Source organism: Equus asinus, chromosome 4 (assembly GCF_041296235.1).
Source record: "Equus asinus isolate D_3611 breed Donkey chromosome 4, EquAss-T2T_v2, whole genome shotgun sequence".
Classification (NCBI taxonomy): domain Eukaryota; kingdom Metazoa; phylum Chordata; class Mammalia; order Perissodactyla; family Equidae; genus Equus; species Equus asinus.
Genome location: NC_091793.1, coordinates 79,788,853 through 79,813,422, shown reverse-complemented (window position 1 = coordinate 79,813,422; position 24,570 = coordinate 79,788,853). Strand labels below are relative to the sequence as shown.

At 36.7% G+C, this 24,570-nt stretch overlaps 1 protein-coding gene and 1 pseudogene across 2 annotated transcripts in view; both read left to right on the top strand.

Annotated features, from left to right (window-relative positions):
* Window positions 1-24,570, top strand: part of DARS1 (aspartyl-tRNA synthetase 1) — a 60,449-nt gene that overhangs the window by 13,606 nt on the left and 22,273 nt on the right. For both annotated transcript variants that reach the window (XM_014849527.3, XM_070507603.1), the window contains one exon: window positions 2,906-3,008. In XM_014849527.3, coding sequence (XP_014705013.1) covers window positions 2,906-3,008 — 103 coding nt within the window. The remainder of the gene's footprint in view (window positions 1-2,905; window positions 3,009-24,570) is intronic.
* On the top strand, window positions 20,943-22,930 carry LOC106836548 (Y-box-binding protein 1 pseudogene; annotated as a pseudogene).

Genomic DNA, 24,570 nt, shown 5'->3' with positions numbered 1-24,570 from the left:
TTTGGGTTTTTTTTTTAATCTCTTGAATTCCATCTAGAATTAGAATCTCTTTTCTCCAATAGAGTCTGTTCTCAGTTCTTATACTTCATTGATTTGTTTTTGTGCTGGTATATTTTTACTTACTGTAGGTTTATAACATAGTATGCTCATGGTACTTGTCTCACTAATTCATTCCCTTCCTCCCATCTGTTAGCTTTTTTTTTATGATGAGGAAGATTGGCCCTGAGCTAACATCTGTTGCCATTCTTCCTCTGTTTTGTATGTGGGATGCTGCCACAGCATGGCTTGATGAACAGTATGTAGGTCCGTGCCCAGGGTTCAAACCTATGAACCCAGGGCCACTGAAGCAGAGTGGGCAAACTTAACCACTATGCCACCAGGTGGCCCCTCTGTTGACTTTTTTAAAATAAGAGGTTTAATTTTTAGAATTACGTACAATAAACACATTAAACATTAAAAGAGAATAGTCAACATTCTTCATGTCAACCATGACCATCAATTTCATGATTTCTTTTCCCTAGCAGGCATGTCAAATCTTAGGGAGTGCATTTGCTTCTATATTTCGCCTCTCAGAACTTCCCAGGTTCTACTTACTGCTTGTGTTGAATCTTGAACATGGCCAGGACTTCCTTTTAATCCTTACCCTTCTTCTACAACTACCTCTCTGACTGTATTGTTCTCTTAAAAATTATTTTTTCTGATTAGCAAAGTAGTACATGCTTATTGTAGAAAGTTCAGAAAATACAGGAAAATACGAAGAACAGAATAATTTCCTATAATTTCACCATCTGTTAATGGCCACATTATGGTGTTTTTTTCCTATACAATCAGTTTCACCTTTTGGTGGGTTTTTTCCTACACAATCAATTTTAATATACTTCTTACACAAACAAAATTGGGTTTATACAATATATATGGTTTTATCACTTTTTTTCATGTAATAGTCTATCATGAGTGCCTAACAAATATTTACTCTGTGTTCTTAGCACCCGGCATAGTTTTTGCACAAAGTAATACAGCTGTGAAATAGGAATGGTAATCAATCCTCAAATAAGTATCCAGTGGCAGTGGTGCTATTAATGATAATAATTAACATTAATTAATAACATTAATTCATAGTTAACATTAATTGATTGTCACAACTTTAAACATGTTACTTATGTAATCCTTGAGATTATAGCAGAAAACCCCATAGTAATATACTGTTATTTTCTCCACTTTACAGATGAAGAACTGAGGCATTAAGTAGTTTACTAATTTTCCCACAGGCTGCTTCACAGGAAGTGATAGGATATGATCCTAGGTCTTTTTGATTTCAAAGCTTTTACTCTTGACCAAACCCTTACACTAACGTTACCCCCTAGTGCCGATCCAGAGACGTTTTCCTGTGCTCGCCCTTGGTAAGTCCTCTAAATTCTCCATTCTCTCTGAGTTGTCTGTATAGCGTTGGAGTTCGTCACAGGATGGCTTTGTAGTGCAGCTAGGTCTCTGCCTCTGTCTGCACTTTCAGAGCAGCTAAAGTACTCAACTAAAACCTGCACGTTACCTTCCATGTCACACTAACATTCTGTTCTAAGTCAGTTAATAATCTGGCTGTGGTTTCAGTAGTTCCTGGGATAATGTCATTTGGATCCATCTGCAGATTTCTCTATCATAACAATCGTTGTCCTTTCAGTATCTTAAAATTCCTTTGAATTTGTTCAGTACATCTAACTTTCTTTTTTAAGATTTTACTTTGTGACTGGCTCATACTCCAAAGGAAAGAGAAAATGTCTATTTAGTGGTAAAAGTACATCAATCATATATGACTTGGGAGTCCATAGATTATGTCTGTGTTTTTTTAACTCATGATTGCTGTACGACTTGCACTTAAAATAGTGTATGTTGAAAGTAATAACTATAAGTCTGCTTGCCTTTTTGTTTGACTAATTCTCAGTATAAAAGATAATTCTCAAAACCAAAATCTTCTTTTGATGTTTTGCAAGATAGTCTGATGAGAAAAGTGGTCTTGAAAAGATTTCACTTGTTTTATGAGGAAATAGTTTCCCAAAACTTGATCTGGGACTTTGAAAGGATCTAGTTTGGAGGAAAGGGATGTCACAAGGATACATAGTGACTGAAATCTGTTATGAATAATATTTTTCAAAAAGTTAAGAGTAAGGAATGACAGTTCCTTATGAAAAGAGGGGAAATCAAGAGGCCCAGAATATGTAAAAATAAAACTGGTTATAGGGCATAAAGAGAATGATCTTTTATAGACAAAGTCAGTCACTTGAAGTGAAAAAAAAAAAGTGGAACTGTTATAAAGGATGAAGGATTATTAGAAAGATGATAAAGGAAAAATGAGGAAAATAGAACATGAAAGAAACTAGCCTGTCATTCTAAATGCTCTTTAAAATGTACTTTGCTAGGAGGTAAAATGGACCGTCCCCATAGAATGCTTGTGTTCTTGTTACTAAGCACTCTATTAGTACTTTTGTGATGGTATCATTGAAGCTCCCACGGTGGTTAGCACAGTGCCTTTGCCTGTAGAATGTATTAGCTGTTGAATAAACGTTGAAATTGATCTGAAGTTACTTGAAATTTGTTTAATAAATCAATGCAATGACAATAATTTTCTTGATTTATAATATTTTTTTCAAATTAGTGATTTGCCTATGTTCTCATAACAAACATGTTAAAAGCATTTTTTGTTACTCATAGTAGGAAGGTGAATCTCTTTAAAGCTTGTCATTTGAGTAGTTTGAGTGTTTTGGCTGTAGAAACCAGATACACGTGTGTATAGTATACACTGATGAGTATAGTAAATTTTGGCCCAATTTTAAAGTAGAGAAGCATTTTCCTTCTTCGTAAGATGTGAAGTAACATGTCCTTAGTACGCTTGTGTTCTTTCTGTCTTATTCAGGAAAGCAGTGTTTCTTAGTCCTACGTCAGCAGCAGTTTAATGTCCAGGCTCTTGTGGCAGTGGGAGACCATGCGAGCAAGCAGATGGTTAAATTTGCTGCCAAGTAAGTAAGCAATTATATCCTGTTGTCAGAATAAACAATGGTGGGAACCAGGACTCCCAGGGGTTTGGACCATTTTCATACATTAACATCAATGCTTCGTTTGTTCAAAAATGTAGTTATTTAAATTGTCAGTTCAGTGTTACTGAATACATTAAACTTACAAAAGAGAAAATATGGAACACAGGCTTGAAATTCATTTGGAACTGCTGAAGCAGCACTCTTTACAGACAAGTCACATTTACTTCCAAGTAGAGTAACAAAAAGCCTGGCAGCCTCAACATAGCAGAGCAACTTTATTTTGTTGTGTTTGTTGAGCTTCGTTTCCTCCCTCCCTCAGTTTGAGATTTGCATATTAAGCAACAAGTTTTCTAACTGAATAATTAAAGACTATAAAAGGAATGTAGTTTTGTAAATGATTCCCTCCTGAAGGAAGTAAAAAAAATGTTATAACATGTTACAGCTTTTAACTTTGACACCAAAAGAGTTTACAAAAAAGTAAAAATTGCTTTCTTCTCCCCACAAAAGTGTTGCTGTCTAGCTCGAGTTCTGTAGAAGTGCATTGTTTTGTTCAGTTTGCAGGAGGCAGGATATAGAGATAGCATAGTGGTTGTTCATGCTGTAGCTCTAAGGTAATAGTAGTTGATATTGTGGCTAGTTTTGTTTATATGTTTTTCTCAATCGAAATTTTATTTCCATGATAACAAAGAAGACTTGGGAAAATGGACCATCTTTACATTTTAAGTAAGAGAGTACTTCATAGGTGTAAGTGTTTTTTAAAAGAAAGAAATTCAATCTAGAGTAAATGTTATAAATATTTTTTCTGTTGATTTTTATCTCTGTTCTTTAAATGTATGCTTTTAAAGATGAGCTAGTATAGATAGAATTATCAATTTTAGAACTATAAGGAAACTAAAAATGATCTAATTTTACATTCTGATTTATGTTTGGGCCCTCCCTGACTCCCTCAGCACAGTGTTTTACATATAGTAGATGCTTAGCAACTGGTTTTGGTTGATTTGTTTATCAAATTTAGTTTTATTGTATCATAGCAATACCTGTGCTCTGGTTTAAAAACTCCAGTGCCATTAATTACATCGATTCACTGATGAACTCCATAGTGTTAGTACTGCTAGTACAGTAGCCTCACCTCTCCCTGTCTCCCAGTCCTGGTGCCCAGAGACTGTCACTTTCATCTCCTCTACCTGTATCTTTTGATAATTAGGTTTTCTATTTTCATCTCATAGTCTGTAAGAGTGTGTGCTTGTGGGGTGTGTTTGTCATCTAGTCTTTTAATGTCAATCTGTGTCCTATGAGGTGGGACATAAATAAACTTGGTCCCTAGAAATAAACTTTATCTACACAGAGAGCCTTCTATTAAAAGAGGCCATGGAAACCACAGACATTTATGCTAAATTATATTTAATATACTGAAAAATACTGGGAAAAAGTCAACTTCAAATCAACAAACAACCTTTAAACTTTTGTCTTTCATGTATTAAATTGGTTCTGAAAACTAATATGCAAAACTGGCAGTTTTATATAGAATATATTTTTCCATTAAACTGCATTATAACCTCAATGTTACATTCCTAAACAAAAAATTCTCGTCTAAAAATCTTTTGAAAATCCCACTTACCCTTAATATTCAGTAAGAGGCACTCTACTGACAAGAGGACAGTCAATTCATTTGATGTCTTTAGAAGTAGACACATTAAAGTAGCCCACAAATAGTTGTTTGTTCTCTTGGTTCTCCTCAGAAACTCCCCGGAGTTGACTAACAGCAATTGACCGGATCAGATGTCAAACAGAGCTTACCAGCTAGAAGAGTTACTTGCAAATGGTCTCCCAAACAGAACAGTCCATTAATACCCTTATAATATATAAAGAAAGGCTTTCATCTAAATGGGATAGTGTAAGGGTGATCTTTCTTTTAGAGAAGGGAAAAATTTAGATAACTTAGCCTGGATTTCATAATCCTGAGATGGAACTCAGTCAAGATCTAGATACAATTCAGGCTTAACAATTAAGTTGTGACTTGGATTTTTTCTTTAAGGCAAAAAACATGTAGCTATTTTTAGTCCCTTTAAAAAAAATTGGACTTTATTTAATTAGTAATGTATGAGAAAAGATGGTTTCATAATAGAGCTGTTGCAAATTATAAAGCCTCTGAGTGGTTATGTACAAGTGAATGGAGCCAATTTTATACAATAGATTTAACGTGTGGTACTTAGGTTATAATTAATAAACTTTTGGCACTACTCATATGTTAAGGTATCTAGCCTAAATAATTAGGAGTAACTATTTTAATAGCTTTTGCTACCTTGTGGAAAAGGAAAATGATCATGCATAAGACTGGTGAAAAATGAGTTTTTAATTTTCGTGGTTGGTTGATAAGATAACTTTCTTCAGAACATGATTTCCTGCTCTTGATAGGTCAGTCAACTGGTCTTTTTAATGTGATTTTAGGCTGTAATTCTGAGGCAGTTCAGAAATCCTGATCCTTCTTGGTAATAGAAGACTAAGGCACATACCCCTTCCGACAGAAAGCCAGTAGTATGATCTTATATTCAAAGTATTGAGTTTTAAAGAGTAAAATCAAAAACAGAAAAAATTTTACTTTGAAAATTACGTGCTCTTTTCATGAATAATAATAAATCAAGTGAAGTAGTAATGTAAAGTCTGAGGAGCTTTCAGAACTTATTTAAGGAAAAGATTTGTTGGTTTTTTTCTTCATTCTTCAGAATTGTTTTCTTAAAAATTATCTTTGCTGGCTTGGCTTAACATAAACAGTATGTTTTATTTAAAATGAGTGTGGAAACAAAGATTAAGATCGCTTTCATACATTTATCTTTGAGATCTTTGCTCTGGTAGTGCTGTTTGGTGAGCTGGCACTTCTGTAAAACAAGAATCTAAGGTGTAACGTTATTATTAAATCCTAAATAAGAATAAAAAGGAATTCCTCTATTTGATATTAACAGATGAAAACTAAGAATTTTATAACCTGCTGTGGTCTAACTGTTCACTTATTATTGTTAGACCATACTGCTGAAACCTTAAGTTCACATGGACTTTCGTTGTTTTTAAGCGTGAAAGATAATCCAGTTTTCAGATATGCAACCAGAATGAAAGTAATGTTATAATTATTTACTAAAATGTTGAAAAACATTTGAGAATAAAGTCTTCTATTTGTCTCTCCAAATGAGTTTTTTGAGGTATTTGGCTTCAAAAATTTTTTCGCTTTTTAGTGTTGTTTTTTATAATTTCTATCGCATGTTAGTTGGGTTAGAACAAAATAGTCCAATCATCTATTAAACTAATCTTTATTGAGAGAGACAGACTCTTTCTGCTTCCTCCTTAAGTCCATACTTGCCAAAAGTTTCTTTTTAAGTGTTATTTTGATCTAAAATCTTTAATAGCTTCCTATTTCCAATCATGTCGAGTATTAATTCTGCCTGCTAGTTCCCTCGCTGCAATATTATTTACCACTACTTCCCAACATACACTCTTCAGATGGGACCACCTCTCCGTATTTGCAATGACCTCTCTTCTTACTTTACCTCTGATTTTAAAGGCTTTGGCTTTATTCATTAAATCCTCATTCTTTGTCTCTTAGCTTAAGCCCCTGTCCTTCATAATCCTCATTGATTGGTTTCTCTTTTCATTTCTTTGGAGTCCACAGATATGTTCTTAGGAGACTGGATGAGTACTGGATGAGACTGGATGAGACTGGAGTATTCTATGTTTTTTTTAAATTTTAGTGTATATTTTGATAAATAAAGTTATATAAGAGTATTGTTCCATATCATTTTAAAGGTTAACTTATAACAGAGATCTTCTGTGTGAATTCACTACTTCCATTTAGCATTTACTGGCATATTTACAATTGTGTTCATGCCACCTGAAGCCAAATGATACCCATGTTCTGTACAAATGAAGGTTTCACTGTAGTTTGAATAGTGTCACAATCTGAACGAGCTGGGTTGCTAGGTAGTACTTGATAGTACTTGATAGGCATCCTGAACTTTTAAAAGCCTATGCCATTCAAGGGGCTGGCCCGGTGGCCTAGTGGTTAAGATCACGTGCTCTGCTTCAGTGGCCCGGGGTTTGCGGGTTCAGATCCCAGGCATGGACCTACACACAGCTCATCAAGCCATACTGTGGTAGCATCCCACATACAAAATGGAGGAAGACTGCCACAGATGTTAGCTCAGGGACAGTCTTCCTCAAGCAAGAAGATTGGCAACAGATGTTAGCCCAGGGCCACTCTTCATCACCGAAAAAAAAACAATAAACAAACCTTGCCATTCAAGCAGATTTATTGAATCCTGTTTTTGCCTGTATGAGGGCTGCAGGTCACTAATAGTATAATACTTTCCATGCAAAGAAAAATGTTTCTATTTCCAGTTCCAGTAGTTATCAGATACCCATTAGATTCAAATTTCAATTAACAATTCTGCATTATTAATTTTCATATGACAAGATAGTTTTATAAAATTATCGGCTGATACTTTATTTAAATTGTCATTCTTGGATTGCTCTTTGCAAAATTTTGGTTAATTATGAGGCCTTGTATCCTGAACCAACTCAAAGTTGATGTTTTCTGTAATTGTGAACAGGTATTCTTCACATTACTAGTATTAAAGTAAAAATGCAGAAACAGATCAAATATAGAACTGGATCTGAGGCTACAGCTTTATAAGTAAGTGAACTGTCAGGAATTTAATTCTAGTGAATTTTAAATTACTACTGTTAATTTACATTTTTTGGTTTTAATAATTGTTTTTATTTTCCTTAAAATTTTGCTTTGATTAAAAGTTAAGAGCTATAAGCATAAGGAATTTATGCTAGTTTTATATTTGTAGGTATTTAAGTAACGTGATAAAACTAATTTAAATGCTCACTGAGGAGGGTTCCTGGTGTTTTTGTTCTGCTGAAGAGAGCCTGTGTAGTAGTTTGAGGACCACTGGTCTGTGCCATATTGAGTAGTGCTTTATTCTTACCAAGCTTGTTTTGAACTTAAAATTCTTGGGGTTTTGGTGAAGAAAAATGAGTTCACAAAATAAGTCATCAGGGGCTGGCCCCGTGGCCCAGTGGTTAAGTTCGCGCGCTCCACTGCAGGTGGCCCAGTGTTTCATTGGTTCGAATCCTGGGCATGGACATGGCACTGCTCATCAAACCACGCTGAGGTAGCATCCCACATGCCACAACTAGAAGGACCCACAACGAAGAATATACAACTATGTACCAGGGGGCTTTGTGGAGAAAAAGAAAAATAATAAAATTTAAAAAAAAAAAAAAAGTTTCTTGAGATTTCCTTTAAAAAAAAAAGCAAGTCGTCATAGAACTGCTAAGTTAAACCTTTAATTCTTACAAAGCACCGATGGGCAGCTGGGTGTAATAGAGGGCCAGAGACTCCAGAGACTTGGCTCCCCACTAGCTAGCAGCATGACTTCATAAATTGTTTACTGTATGCTAGTCTTACTTAGTTCTTTAGAGCTAAAACCCTTCTTTAAACATCTTTATTTCTGTTTGCCTGGGAATATAGAAGTCTGAGATTGAGTATCATACTAATTCACTGCAATTGAAAGAAGTTACTTGACGTGTAATCCAAGGTTGTACCTGGCTTAGAATTGGAATATAGGTTTTTATTATCAAAAGCTGGTTTCCTATTTTTAAAAATACTTACATAATTTGTGTCTTTGGGATGCTGTTTGATTTAACTGGCAAATATATGGTTTTTCGTGTTTGGGCATTTTGAATTCTTTGCCTCAGTGAATCGTACATTTAATTTACATCATTGAAGCATTTTTTGTTGGTGCAATACTCGGAAACCTAGTGTGTGGCAACTTTATAGCCTGTCCTCTTTTCTAACTAATCTAATACACCTTTCCCAGGATTTGAAAATTAGTTTGAATGGGAGTGGTTGTGTACATCTGTGGAGCACGTTTCTCATTGGGTATAGTAAAATTCAACAAATTATTTCTGACAACAAGAAAGCTAACAAATTTTTGCCAGTTTTGCTGAAAACCTGTAATACTCAAGTTTCTATAAGTGTTAAAATTTTAATAATTACTTTTGTTGTAAATATATGTATATGTTTATGTAAATATATGTAAATATGCAGAAAGAAAAGCTCAGTGTAGTGTCTTTTTCACCATTATCTTTTTGGTGTAGAAGGAGTTAAATAGGAATACAATGGGAATAGTTTTAAAAAATATGAACTGATGACTACCTAAATTATAATTTGGGTCATCACCTACCTTTCACCAACTCCCAAGTTTATTCCTACTATTAACAAGTAACAATCAACATATATCAAAATAATAGGATTTCTTACATATTTTAGGCCTTTACTGTGACGATCTAACATAATAAAGCACTTAGAGGAGCTTAGATCTGTGGTACCTAAGATAATGTGAAATAAAAGGTAGGGGCCAGCCCAGTGGCGTAGTGGTTAAGTTCGTGTGCTCCACTTTGGCAGCCCCAGGTTCATGGGTTCAGATCCCAGGCACAGACCTATATACGACTCATCAAGCCATGCTGTGGCAGTATCCCACATACAAAATAGAGGAAGATTGCCACAGTGTTAGCTCAGGGACAATCTTCCTCAAGCAAAAAGAGGAAGATTGGCAACAGATGTTAGCTCAGGGCTAATCTCCTCACCAAAAAAAGGTAAAAACCACTATTCATACAAAGGTTATGCTGCTAACCTTCCGTTATCTTGAGTATTTTGGGTGGATTATGTGAATAATGATGGGATATTCTTCAGTGACCTCTGTAACAGGTGCCATGTATATTTTAGATGAAAGGCCATGGGAAAAAGCCCCCTCAACACACACACCTAGACTTGTATTGCATGTGAAATATTGTTTTTAATATTTAAGAAATTTAATCTACAATTATAATTCAGTATAATGATATTCTTGCTTTGTCTTGCCAAGCTTTCCATTGTCTAGCATGAATTTTTCACTTTTTTGGGATGCAGTGGTCACCAGCAGCTTCCCTATCTGATATACAGGGGGAATGACAAAACAGCAGGTTTGCTTATGATGAAACAGTAGCAGCAGTAGCTAACTTACAGTACGCTAAATATGGACCTGCAAAGTGCCATACTTGCGTTTTCCCCCTTGATGCTCACAGCAGCACTATGAGGTATAGATAGTATTTTATCCTTTTGTTTGCCTGTTTTTGGATTTTTTGGTCTGTTTTTTACAGATGAGGAACTCGAGATTTAAAATACAGAGTGTTTTGACTAAGGCCTCTTTGACTCTAGGGCTTACACTCCTCTAGTCTGTATTATCCTGCCTCTCTGAGATGGTATAATGATATTAGTTCAAAGCCCTCCACATTATAGCTCACTTAGAATATAACCTCAATGTCATTAAAATATGTTGGTAACTGAGAAATGGAAGCCCCATTGCTTTCTGCCTCAAAAGTATCTTTTCTAGAGTGTGCTGTTTATTCTGGTATATACCCTCAAGGAGTAGATAGCTATTTTGTTTCTTGAGGGTGATAATGACTTTGAGATACTGCCCCCGAGTTACTAGGAACCAGAACTGATGAAAAATAATAATTTTGGTTTAAAAAGTGTAACTGATTATAAAGTAATAAGGAAGATTTTTTTGTTGTTGTAAATTGATGCTAAAAACAGTTTACCAAAGGAGGAATTAAAAAGTTTTCTAACCATTAGTAATACTAATGAACTTGTCTCCTCTGCTATAGAGTAGTAGTTGCCTTCCTAAGGAATCACCCCATTGTTTAAAAGCATGCTATAAAAACAGTGGGGGCAAGCAGGGGCTGGCCCTGTGGCCCAGGGGTTAAAGTTCCACCCGCTCCACTTTGGTGGCCTGGGTTCACGGTTCGTATCCCAGGTGCAGATACTCCACTCATCAGCTATCCCACATACAAAATAGAGGAGGATTGGCACAGATTTTAGCTCAGGGCTGTTCTTCTTCAAGCAAAAAAGTAAGATTGGCCACAGATGTTAGCTCAGGGCGAATCTTCCTCACCAAAAAAAACCCCAGTGGTTGGAAAGGTAGTTAGAAAATAGAGAGTTTCATGTTTGCAAAGATAGTTATTTTTCTTGAATAATTTCAATATAATTGATAGCTATAATTATAAACATGAAATCCAAAATTTACTAGGCAAATTTAATAATTGCACCTACTTTTGCTCAGTCTTTTGCCGTTTTTTCTTGTCATCATCAGCACTGCCACACGGTGCATCTTACACATTCTTATCACTCCGTTGTGAGAAGTAAAGCATAAAGTCACTCAACAAAGCAGCTGCATGGTGTATGCAACTGATGTAGAAAATAGGCCACAGGCTCAGAGTTTAAAATAATAAGTTATCCTTTACTAAGATTCTGGATGCAGGAAAGAAATGAGAGTTTGCCTGGGTAACTGATGCTGTTCCTTAACACATCAGGCTCTCATTATACACTTGTACAAACTAAAATCCTATCCTAGAATTGCTCTATTGCAGGCAAGGGAGGAGATCTTGGGGCATTCAGGTATGAGTGTCCTTTTGGTTAACTTTTTGTAGAGTGGTGCTCATGTTTAGTCAATTCTGCTGTATTGTAACACATACATTCTTAAAAATCACTGCACTATGCAAAATTATGCAATAAAAACCTCAAGGTTTATGTAGAAAATAGGTTAATAGCACAATAGTCAAAAACTTCATCAGCAGCATAGTTTTATAAAAAGAACCTAATTTTTTTAAAAAACAGAGGGGCTGGCCCCATGGTGTGGTGGTTAAGTGCAGCACACTCTACTTTGGCAGCCCAGGTTCATGAGTTTGGATCCTGGGCACAGACCTACACCACTCATTAGCTGTGTTGTGGCAGCAACCCACGTATAAAGTGGAGGAAGACTGGAACAGATGTTAGGTCAGGACTAATCTTCCTCAAGCAAAAAAAAAAAGGAAGATTGGCAACATGTTAGCTCAGGGCTAATCTTCCTCAGGAAAAAAAAAAGTAGATAGAATAGTTTTATACATGTTGAATGGTTGAGAAATACATAAACACTACAATAAATATCACACTTTTAGATAAAAAGACATGCTGTTTCCTTATGGAAGTGGGTGTCAAAAGAGTTGCAGCTTGTAAATTATTGTGAGGTGGTGGAAGGAAGGCTGTCTGAAATGAGAAGGAAAGTTGGACCACCAGATGTGGTTGGATGTGGCTTATAACACAGGTAGATGTTTGAGGTGTGTGTTTTATGTATTCTTGTGGCTGAGTTCACCTGAGTACAGTTGTCTGCATTGATGTAGTGTTTCTCACTGATGAAATCTGGCATAGGCAAACCACAAAATTCTCATTATGCTCAGATTGATCCCTAATATATCAATTGTGTTGGAATTAATTCACATTTTCAAAACAAGTGTTATAGCAAAGCTGACTATACTCTTGAAAGAGAACATTGCCCAGTGAGTGGGTAAAAATATGAGTCTTATCTTTTGCTGACCTCATATGTGTGGGAGTGAGGAAAAGAAAGAAGTGAAAAACGATTTTAAACTTCCTAGTTTGAGAAACTATGTGGAAATTATATCATCAATCTGGAGTAAATTCCCAGGATGGCCTGGGACTAAACACAGCCTACTCTTTCAAGCGAGGTTGGGCTCACCTTCTCTTAGAGCACTTGGCCAGACGAAGAGTGGATGCTGAGCAGGGATGGGGCTCTGTAGCAATAAAGAAAGGGAGAGTGGGTTTGGATAGGCAGCTGGCAGTGTCTCCTAAGCTTATCTGTGTAAAGTAAATTGGAGAGAAGTTCCAGCCTTTTGAGTTTATGAAAAGCCCAAAGACTAAAATAAGTTGTTTTACTGAAAACCATTTTATTTTTCTGGCTGATAGTATTCTGCTCCCCCCTTTCCAAGTCATCCTCTCGTTCTAAATGTTTTCAAGTGTCCATATGGAACACCTTAGCCTTGAAATTCTTACTTTCCTTCCACTATCATCACCATTACTTCATTTTAACAACTGACTCCTGAGGCCGCAGCATGGATTTTGCCCTTCGGACTTCATTTTAAACTCCAGTGGCCATTCTCAATACCTGCTACCTTTCTGCCTCTCCCGTGCCTCCAGTCTTCTCTTGGACCTCACCAAGACGTCTAGTCTTTTTATCAGTCTCTCCACTTTCTCCTAGTTTTTTTGTCCCCTTTTACGCTCACACAACCCCAGTTCCATTCGTAGAACTACTCTCACTGCATCTTGTTCACTGTTGCCCAACTCTTTCTCTTACCCTACAGATGCCCCACAAACTCTCTGCCCCATAGACTCCTGATCTCATAATCTAACACCAGCGTTAAAGAGTGTGTTGTGTATTTGTGACACAACAATTGTTTTTTATTTTTCAGCTGGGCCCAGTAGCATATATTCTACTTTACAATGAAAATAGAGGTTTATAGGCTGCCTGTATTTTCATTGTTTCACTAAACTCTTCGGGATCTCATTCCTCTTTATCCCTTAGTTTCTAAGTATAATTACAATTAGAAAAGAAAAATTTGGAAAATACTATGAGTTCCATTGCTTAATATGTTATCAACCTTCTATTAAGACTAAAAATAGCGCATGAACAACAACACATAATTTCTGAGGGATTTTGTTATTTAAATAAGGCAAAAATCCTTACTTACAGATATTTTTAGCTTACTTTAGAAATTTGAGGACCAGTGAAGCATGAGGTAATTCAAATGAATATTTAGTAACACATTCACTTTGGGAAGCTAGCAGCTTAGTGAGCCAACTAACCGTTCTCGTAGAATCTTTGGTTTGGAAAATAGCATAGGTAGAAATAGGTTGATGAGAAAAAGACCATTTCTAGTCCTCATTTAATTTTCATTCTGTCTTAGGTCAATTTTTATATATGAAATGCTTGTAATTATCTTTAGTACTAGGGGAGTGCCTAAGAACTGTTTGTTTGTTCTCAAGGTGTTTCTAGTTTGGATAGTGCTTCCCTAAGAGACTGGACATTGAAAATGTGAACTCCTATGCAACAAAGTCGGACACATAATGGTATTTATATGTTAATTCCACGAGGCCCTACATTTAAGTCTATTCCCTCTGGCCATATACCAGGTGGAAAAAAGCAAGGACTCCACTATTAAAAATATCAAATCAGATAGTTCCAGCTGGGGTTTCCTAATCATTTAAAAGGCAAAATATGAGGTCATCTTTAATATCCTAAGTAGATAACTATCTTAGCATTTACTTTAGATATTGAATCTGAGATCTTATCTTTGCCTTACTGACTAGATTGTACTGCTGGCAGTTTCTAGCTTTTGAGTATTTTCCTTCAGAGAAACATTGGTGCTTAATATGGGGTCAGTGGTTTTCCCCGAATTATCTTCCCTAGGAATATCCAATTCATCAATATACTAATCCGAAAAGTTGACTCACTAATTGGATTGAAGTGCCATAGGACTCTTCAACACATTATTTTAATCAATTTGTTGGAAAGATCAATTTTCTCATGGTTGAATGCATATAAAAATGAAGCAACTAAATGAGTTACCTAGGAAGGATGGCACATCTCATTCCCTAGAGATCTTTAAGAACAGGATCTTAATTGTGTATCCGAAATGGTTTGAGGTCCTTAAATGAAATCTGTCTGGAAGCAGGAAGATGGGATAACTATCCAGGCCTGTGTTTCTGGATCCCCATCTTATGTTGACATTAATGTTCTAACATTTGTAAGCTGATATTTGAATTGAGGCAAGAAGTCATCCTTTTTTTTTCTTTTTAAAATTATTTTTTATTTAGTCCCATTTTAAAGTAATGAACAGAGTAGTCTGTGTTAGTTATGGTTGAGTTGAGTCTTGTAAAGACAAATTTTTTTAAAAGCAGCCCTGGAGGCCTTTTTGTACTGACTGCTATTAAGGACTACAGTGAATGTAAATGCCAGTTTTTAAAGTTTAAAGCTAAAATTATAGCGACTACTATAAACGGCTACAGTTAATTTGAATAGCAGTTGTTAAAAATTGTGTTTTGCTATTTGTTCTTATGTAACACCCCTGCCCCCCACAGCATAGAGATGTTTGGATTCTGAAAAAAAGGCTTATTCAGACTGTTATTTGAAGACATAGGTATTTTATTTTCTTTTTCTTCGTATTAGTCATTGTGGTTAAGTGATTTATTGGTAGCTGGTGAGTCACAAGTATGTTTCTCATTCTCTAATGAGTCACCTAGCTGCATACAAGTTTGTTTACTTATTTTCTTTCCTTTCTAGATCTTTCACCTAAAAATAGGTATTTTACTTAGTTGGTAGGTTAAAATTTCAGTTTGCTACATTAACTTTTAGAACTGTAAATTATCAAAATAATACTCAGAAGTAGTCTCATTGATTTAGAAAACTTTTATTTAGCACCTGCTCTGGTCCATGCACTTTGCTGGGCTTGGGTATACAATGACACATATATCTTATAAGGATCTTAATTTGGGGAGAGGGCAAAAATAGATAAACAGCTGCATGCAGAGACATGTTACAGGTGCTCTGGTAGAAGTATATGTATGTGTCATCTACAGTTGAGGCCCAGAGGGAGGTGGGCATGTGGTACCCCTTTAGCATCATGTGAGTAAGTTGGTGAACATAAGCTGGATCATTACACTCTTAGAGGTTGCAACTCTTTGAACAACTCTGTCTAGATGGTTTATACCTGCTTGCTGGAATGACGTACTTATCTGTCGGAGGAGAAGCAGAACTTCTGTATTTGGCCTTGTCCAGTTCAATATTTGTATTGAAAACTTTGATAAAGATCTGCTTTAAAAGTAGGTCTAAAATTTGATGTCAGAAATTCCCAGTTTATTGGATTAATTCTTCTGAGTTAAATATAACTTTAAGTAATAACTTCATTTTGTTTTATACAAAGATTCTGATGAATTTCTCTTGAGGCTGGCAGCAACAGCAGGACATCAAGTTGGATCAGTGTTACCGGAGAAGGTAACACGATTCTTGGGCATTTTGAAAACTGTTTGTGAAGGGCTTATTATTTCTGGTTTCTTTCATGTAAACTATGAGGGAATCTGGCAGCTCGTGAGCTTCTAAGAATGAGACTGTTTTATTTTAAAGTGAGCTGACGATGCATTCTGGAGTCCTTAAAATTTGGTGCTAATTTGTGATTTGGTAACAGAATTGTTTAGTGCAATAATCAGTACATGATCTTACTAAGTGTGATCTTAGGCTACTTACGTGACCTGTTAGAGTCTCAAGTTTTCTCAGCTGTAAAATGATATTAATACCTAACCTTGTAGGCCTTTATGATGTTTAAGTGAGACGGTATATGTGTAAAGCACTTCACACAGGAACTGGAACGTAAAAGGAAATTTCTAAGTGATATGGGAATAATAATACTTTAGGTGTTTATATATATTAAGATCAGTTTCATTTGAGCTGTAAAAATAAAACTGCTTCAACATTAAAATAATACAGAGAAAATGAACAAAACTACTGTAGAAGGATGACACAAAATTTATGAAGCAGTCCATATTTTTTGGAAATGAGAAAAATTGTGGAGGAGTATAGACCAAAGAGTAAACAGGGATTATATGAAGAGGGGGTTCGGTATATGATAGGCGCCTTAAACTTCTAAATTTACATGTTTATTTAACATTGGAATTCTTAATAAATAAGGATATTCTTTTATAGTAAAAAAAATGTTTTTGAAACATTGTTTCAAAAATAACTTAAAAACGTAAGAGCAGGGCCAGCCCCAGTGGCCTAGTGGTTAAGTTCAGCACAGTCCACTTAAGTGGCCTGGATTCAGTTCCCAGGCATGGACCTACACCACTCATCTGTCAGTGGCCATGTTATAGTGGTGGCTCACATACAAAAAGAGGAAGATTGGCAACAGATGTTAGCTCAGGGTGAATCTTCCTCAGCAAAAACAAACAAACAAACAAATGTAAGAGCAAGCTCTGCCATTTCCCATCCCTCACTGGTGAAGGGCAGCGTGAATTGGAGGTGATTCTTCGTTATTCAAGATGACTTTCCACAGTCAGCAACCTCACACTGGGACCCAGTGACAAGAGATGGATGAAGTACTTCTTTCCCAGATCTATTTCTCTACCATTTATATGCAAGATGGTGATCTCTTTGACTAGTCATGTGTTGTTACATATTTTTTCAGCTATCTTCTATACAGAAATGATACTTTCAGCAATGACCTACAAATCACCTTCTCCAGCAGGCTTTTCTCAGTCTTGATGATTCTTGTGTTCTACCCAGTCGTCTCCAAAGTGTGATTTACCCATTGAAGAAAAGAAAATAATTAAACTTATATTTCTTTTCCTTTCTTCCTTTTTTATCTAAAAGAGTAAGAAAGAATTGAGTTTTCCTGACAGTTAATTTATGGATAAGCACTGGGCCTGTTACTTGGACCGTATCTCCGAAGGTCAGATATCACCTATGGTATGTGAGGTCTCTGAAAGTCTGTGGAATTCCAGTAAAGCAAAGGAGCTAACATGGTGCCCTAACTCTGGTTCACTTGCAGCGTCTTATACCGAGGTGCAGGTTACTGTACCCGTTAACTGGTTTTGAGGGATTATATTTATTAAAATAATAAGCTGACCCTCAGAAAAATGGATAGGTGGCTTGAAAGGATTTCTACTAAGAGACCATAGCTTGAGGATAAAACTTAAAATGTAAGCATAAATGAGAAAATGTTAATGCTGGCGCTTCTACTCGTAGCATGAGACCTTTGTATCAGCCACATTCTGAAGCTTATTTTTTTTAAATGATAATCTAATCAGATCTGACAAGATGTTAGTACTCCTCTAATTAGAAATTATTAAGAAGACTGTGAAGTGTGGATTTGCATTCACTAATGCTAATTATGAAACTCACCCCAAGTTTATATTTGTCTAAAAGTAATACTTACATTTAGTATTACATGTGTATGATTTAAAAATAAATAAAATATATATATATTGGGGTACATACCTCCAATTGTTTTACTGGAGACAGCTACTCAACCCTCTAGTTGGTGTATTAACTATCTACATCTATATTAACCCTACATATAAGATTAATATCTATTTATATTAACCCGATATTTGATAGATTAACTATTCTCTCTCTTTTGAAACACGTAACTTGTTTGCATCTCTAATGCCATTCTCTTTTGATTTTTTTTTTAATTGTCTCCTCCCCCACCCAGAGTTCTATCATGGTCTTCAGCATTTCTAAAGGATAGTAAATAATAGATGTAAATGAGATTGACACCGCCCCCCCCCCCCCCAAAAACTGATTTTGTGGTAAAACCAAGAGGTCATTCCAGATAAGTCATTTTAAGGCAGTGCTGATTTTGAAATGTGTTTATAGCCCCTCCCTCCTTCCGCTAAGCAGTCACTTTGAAAAGGACAGTATTCACTTGAATGGATAAATTCTGCTGTGTTTGATAAGAAATCAACCCTAATGTTTCATAGTCAAATTTTGTATATCTGGTTTTTTAAAATCTCTTTACAATGCATAGGACACACTGTAGGTTTACAGTGTCTAAGTGATGAAGTACAAATAAACTTTCACTTATTTCAGAGTCCTTTATTATGATCAGATCATAATAGCTTTGAATTCAAGGATTTTTTTTTAATTTCATAACTTTATTAAGCTTAAGATTGTATTAATCAGCTGTTACAAAAATACTAGTGTGTAACAAACCACCTCAGAACTTAGTAGCATGGCAGTACTACTCAAAGCAATCTACAGATTCAGTACAGTCTCTGTCAAAATCCCAATGGCTTTTTTTTTTTTTTTTGAGGAAGACTAGCCCTGAGCTAACATCCATGCCCATATTCCTCTACTTTATACATGCGACGCCTACCACAGCATGGCGTGCCAAGCGGTGCCATGTCCAATGGCGGTTTTTTTTGCGGAAACAGAAAAATCCATCCTGAAGTTCATATGGAATTTCAAGGGGCCCCGGATAGCCAAAACAATCTTGAAAAAGAAGAACAAAGTTAGAGGACCCACACGTCCTGATTTCAAAACTAACTACAAAGCTACAGTAACCAAAATAATGTTGTACTAGCATAAGAATAGACATAAAGGAGCCAGCCCCATGGCAGAATGGTGAAAGTTGCATATGCTCTGCTTTGGCGCCCCGGGTTCACAGGTTCAGATCCCAGTGCAGACGTACTCCACTCATCAGCCATGCTGTGGAGGCATCCAACATGCAAAAAGTGGAGGGAGATTGGCATGGATGTTAGCTCTGGGCTGATCTTCCTCAAGCAAAAAAAACGAAGAAGATTGGCAATGGATGTTGGCTCAGGGCAAATCTGCCTCACCAAAAAAAAAAAAAAAAAAAAGACATAAAGACCAATGGAATAGAATAGAGAGCTCAGAAATAAACCCTAGCATATGTGACTAATTCATTTTCAACAAGGGTGCCAAGACTATTCAGTGGGGAAAGGACAGTCTTTTCAACAAATGATGCTGGGAAAACTGTATATCCATATGCCAAAGACTTTACCTTACACCATATATAAAAATTAACTCAAAATGGATGAATGACCTAAATATGAGAGCTAAGAATATAAAACTCTTAGAAGAAAGCTTAGGCCAAAAGCTTCATGACATTGCATTTAGCGGTGATTTCATGGATATAATACCAAAAGCACAGGTGAGAAAAGAAAAACTAATTAGTTGGACTTCATCAAAATTAGAAACTTTTTTGCCTCAAAGGACACTATCAAGAGAGTGAAAAAACAACCCACAGAATGGGAGAAAATATTTGCAAATCATATATCTGATAAAGGATTAATATCTAGAATAGATAAAGAACTCCTATAACTCATAATAGCAACAACTCACAAAAACCCAATTCCAAAATGGGCAAAGGACTTAAGTAGACATTTTCCCAAAGAAGAAATACAAATGGCCAATAAGCACATGAAAATACATTCAATATCACTAGTCATTAGGGAAATGCAAGTCAAACCACAGTGAGATACCACTTTATACCCATTAGGATGACTGTTATAAAAAATAATAATAATAAGGAAAAATAACTAGTGTTGGTGAGGTTGTGGAGAAATTGGAACCCTCATCCATTGCTGGTGGGAATGTAGAATGCTACAGCTACTGTGGAAAACAATATGCAGTTCCTCAAAAAGTTAAACAGAATTATCTATGACCTAGCAGTTGTACTTCTAGATACCCCAAAGAATTAAAAGTAAGGACTCAAACAGATACTTGTATGTTATTGTTCCTAGCAGCATTATTCATGATAACCAAAAGGTGTAAACAATTCAGATGTCCATCAGCAGATGAATGGATAAACAAAATGTTGTATGTACATATAATGGAATATTATATCGCTTTTAAAAAGGAATGAAATTCTGATATGTGCTATAACATGGATGAAAAAAAATTATGCTAAATGAAATGTCAGACACAAAAGGACAAATAACTGTGATTCCACTTACATGACTTACCCAGAATAGTTAAATTCATAGAGACAGCAAGTAGTTAGAGGTTACCAGAACCTGGGGTTGGGGGGATTGGGGAGTTAATTATTTAATGGGTACAAAGTTTCTGCTTGGGATAATGAAAAAGTTCTGGAAATGGGTAATGGTGACAGTTGCACAACATTGTAAATGCCACTGAATTGTACACTGAACAGTGGTTAAAATTGTAAGTTTTATATATGGTATATTTTACCACAATAGAAAAAAACAACTTTAAAAAAAACTCGGCTGCATACAAATAAACCTTGATTTCTTGCTTACACATCTGTGGGTCAGCCAGAGTTCGGCTCATCTAGGCTTATTTTGAAGCTGTGGTTTGGGTCCTGGTCTGCTTTTGTTTCTCCGCTTCCTAGGACCAGCGGCTACCTGAGGCATCATCTTCTCATGGAGAAAAGCAGGATTGCTGAAGGGCAAGTTCAGCTGCTCACACACATTTCCAGCCTTTGCTGGCATTGCAGCTGCTGACATCTCATTGATAAAGCAAGTCATATGGTCACACCCAAAGTGAAGAGGCAGAGAAGTACTTTCTGTCTACCTTGAAGCCATGGCAGAAGTATGGATGAATACTACTATCATAGAGGAATGAAGACTTGAGACCAATAATTCAGTGTACTATGGAGATATGCTAAGAACTTCAAAGTTTTTTTGGCAACATTAAAGAATAAGTTTGGCAACAGTAAAGAATTACTCAATAGTACATTATTTTAGACTAATGAAGCTTACTTCCTTCAAATATTGAAACTTGACAGTTTTAACAGAATCCTTTAAGTCTATTTTATACATTCTTCCTTCGTACCTTTTTCTTAATGACAGAGGGCCACTATTGTGAACATCTATTGCTGTGCTAGTTTACAATGCAGTTCTTTGCCACTTCCCTGTTTTCGTTTGTTTTGCTTTTTAATATATACTCTTCAGCAATCAAAACTGTTAGTACAGTTCGATCGGTAGCGGGAGCGGAGAGCGGACCCCAGAGAGCCCTGAGCAGCCCCACCGCCGCCGCCGGCCTAGTTACCATCACACCCCGGGAGGAGCCGCAGCTGCCGCAGCCGGCCCCAGTGACCATCACCGCAACCATGAGCAGCGAGGCCGAGACCCAGCAGCCGCCCGCCGCCCCCGCCCTCAGCGCTGCCGACACCAAGCCCGGCACCACGGGCAGCGGCGCAGGGAGCGGCGGCCCGGGCGGCCTCACATCGGCGGCGCCTGCCGGCGGGGACAAGAAGGTCATCGCAACGAAGGTTTTGGGAACAGTAAAATGGTTCAATGTAAGAAACGGATATGGTTTCATCAACAGGAATGACACCAAGGAAGATGTATTTGTACACCAGACTGCCATAAAGAAGAATAACCCCAGGAAGTACCTTCGCAGTGTAGGAGATGGAGAGACTGTGGAGTTTGATGTTGTTGAAGGAGAAAAGGGTGCGGAGGCAGCAAATGTTACAGGCCCTGGTGGAGTTCCAGTGCAAGGCAGTAAATATGCAGCAGACCGTAACCATTATAGACGCTATCCACGTCGCAGGGGTCCTCCACGCAATTACCAGCAGAATTACCAGAATAGTGAGAGTGGGGAAAAGAATGAGGGATCGGAGAGCGCTCCCGAAGGCCAGGCTCAACAACGCCGACCCTACCGCAGGCGACGGTTACCACCTAACTACATGCGGAGACCCTATGGGCGTCGACCACAGTATTCCAACCCTCCTGTGCAAGGAGAAGTGATGGAGGGTGCTGACAACCAGGGTGCAGGAGAACAAGGTAGACCAGTGAGGCAGAATATGTATCGGGGTTACAGACCACGATTCCGCAGGGGCCCTCCTCGCCAAAGACAGCCTAGAGAGGATGGCAATGAAGAAGATAAGGAAAATCAAGGAGATGAGACCCAAGGTCAGCAGCCACCTCAACGTCGGTACCGCCGCAACTTCAATTACCGACGCAGACGCCCAGAAAACCCTAAACCACAAGATGGCAAAGAGACAAAAGCAGCCGATCCACCAGCTGAGAATTCGTCCGCTCCCGAGGCTGAGCAGGGCGGGGCTGAGTAAATGCCGGCTTACCATCTCTACCATCATCCGGTTTAGTCATCCAACAAGAAGAAATGAATATGAAATTCCAGCAATAAGAAATGAACAAAAGATTGGAGCTGAAGACCTTAAGTGCTTGCTTTTTGCCTGTTGACCAGATAACTAGAACTATCTGCATTATCTATGCAGCATGGGGTTTTTATTGTTTTTACCTAAAGATGTCTCTTTTTGGTAATGACAAACGTGTTTTTAAAAAAAAAAAAAAAGCCTGGTTTTTCTCAATACACCTTTAAAGGTTTTTAAATTGTTTCATATCTGGTCAAGTTGAGATTTTTAAGAACCTCATTTTTAATTTGTAATAAAAGTTTACAACTTGATTTTTTCAAAAAAGTCAACAAACTGCAAGCACCTGTTAATAAAGGTCTTAAATAATTGTCAAAAAAAAACTGTTAGTACAACGGTTATGCCTACTTCTAATAGTTCCACCAGACTTCTGTTTTTCAGTTTGTTGCTTCTTATGTAATGTAGACATGAAAACTTAGAATCAAGATTGACAGAACTACAGATAAAGTAGTAACCTGTGTGGCACTCGTGTTGGAATGATGGGATTTTGCTCCTTCAGATAACTGAGTTCTGTGTGTTTTTCTCCCAAGTTGCATGTTTTATAATTGAGTTATTCATACATTATATCATTTGCTTAAAAATAATTGGTAGCCAACTCAAAATGTTTTTATATTTTATATAAAGAATGGTGCATTTTACAATTTTGTTTTCTAAGGACGGTGTTAAATTAGAAGTTAACTATTAAATTGATGGTTGACAGTTCCTAATGGATGACATCCAGTCTGTTGTGTCTCTTAAGGCATGTTTAATATCAAAGCTACACTAATTCATCTTATTTGTAGAGTGATGAATTATATGTAGGATCAGAAGGTGGTTGGAGAATGCAAGAGGTATAAGACACAATGCAGTGATAGTGTGTTTGGGAGGTGGTAGTAATAATAAAAATAGCTGACTTAGCTCTTGAAAAGATGTGTTTAATTTACTTCATTCATTTCTCCTACAATAAAATAGTTCCCAGGAGTTCCTCTGCTTTCCACCATGGATTTTTTTTCCCTACCATATCCTCTGTAAAAACCTAAGGCTTTTAATTGCCTGTTAGACATAACCCTCTTTCAGAATACCAACATAGTGGCATATTAGTTAACAAAATGTAAAACTGAAACCATAGTAGGGTCTCTTTATGGTAGCAGTCAAGCTACAATACATATACTATAAAGTGTTAAGCCATCAACAAACAACATCAGTTAAAATCATATTAATTAGATTTTTCTACAAACTGGAATTTTATCCTACTGGCAGGAGGTTATTCAGGTATTCCTGTCCATCTTGTATTGACTCTAATTATGCACACAGACACATGAAACCCTCATATGACCTTTTACTAGTTCTAACTAGCGAGTTCTAATCCGACTCTTTTTCACAAATTTGGCTCATTTTTTTGTTTTGTTTTAATGTTTTTTCTTCTGAATTCATTTATATCTAAAAATAAATAGGGATAGGTATATTGATATAGCTATGGATGTAGATGTAGATAAAAGACATTAGAGCTAAATTACGTAAGGTTTAAAAAATCATGGAATGCTTTTACTAATATCTAAATAGGCTATTTTAACAGCATATAGCTGCTAGGTACAAGAAGGGGAAATAGATTGCAATGGCAGAAAGAATGGATTATAAGCATCCTCTGTATCTGGTTAATCCTGCCTTCTGGTTGGTTCAGTAGACCAATTTGTGATAGCAGAAGTTTAGCTTTGGCCCTAACTTAAGAAACAGGTCAGGTTTTCAGAAGTGCTATTTGTGAGTTGTTTAGTATGGGAAACTATGTTAAAAATGGTGGTGGTTTTCTAGTCTCGCTGATCAAGTGTTTTAGCAGACAATACTACTGAGTTAAAGTACTAGAGATAGACTTAGTTCCAAGTTTCAGGTCCTGGATAAAAGGAGTCATCTGGTACTTTTGAGGGAGGAAGAGGAGAAAATTTTGTTTTCTTTAATTGGAGCTTTAGCTAGCCTTGGGCAGAGTGTC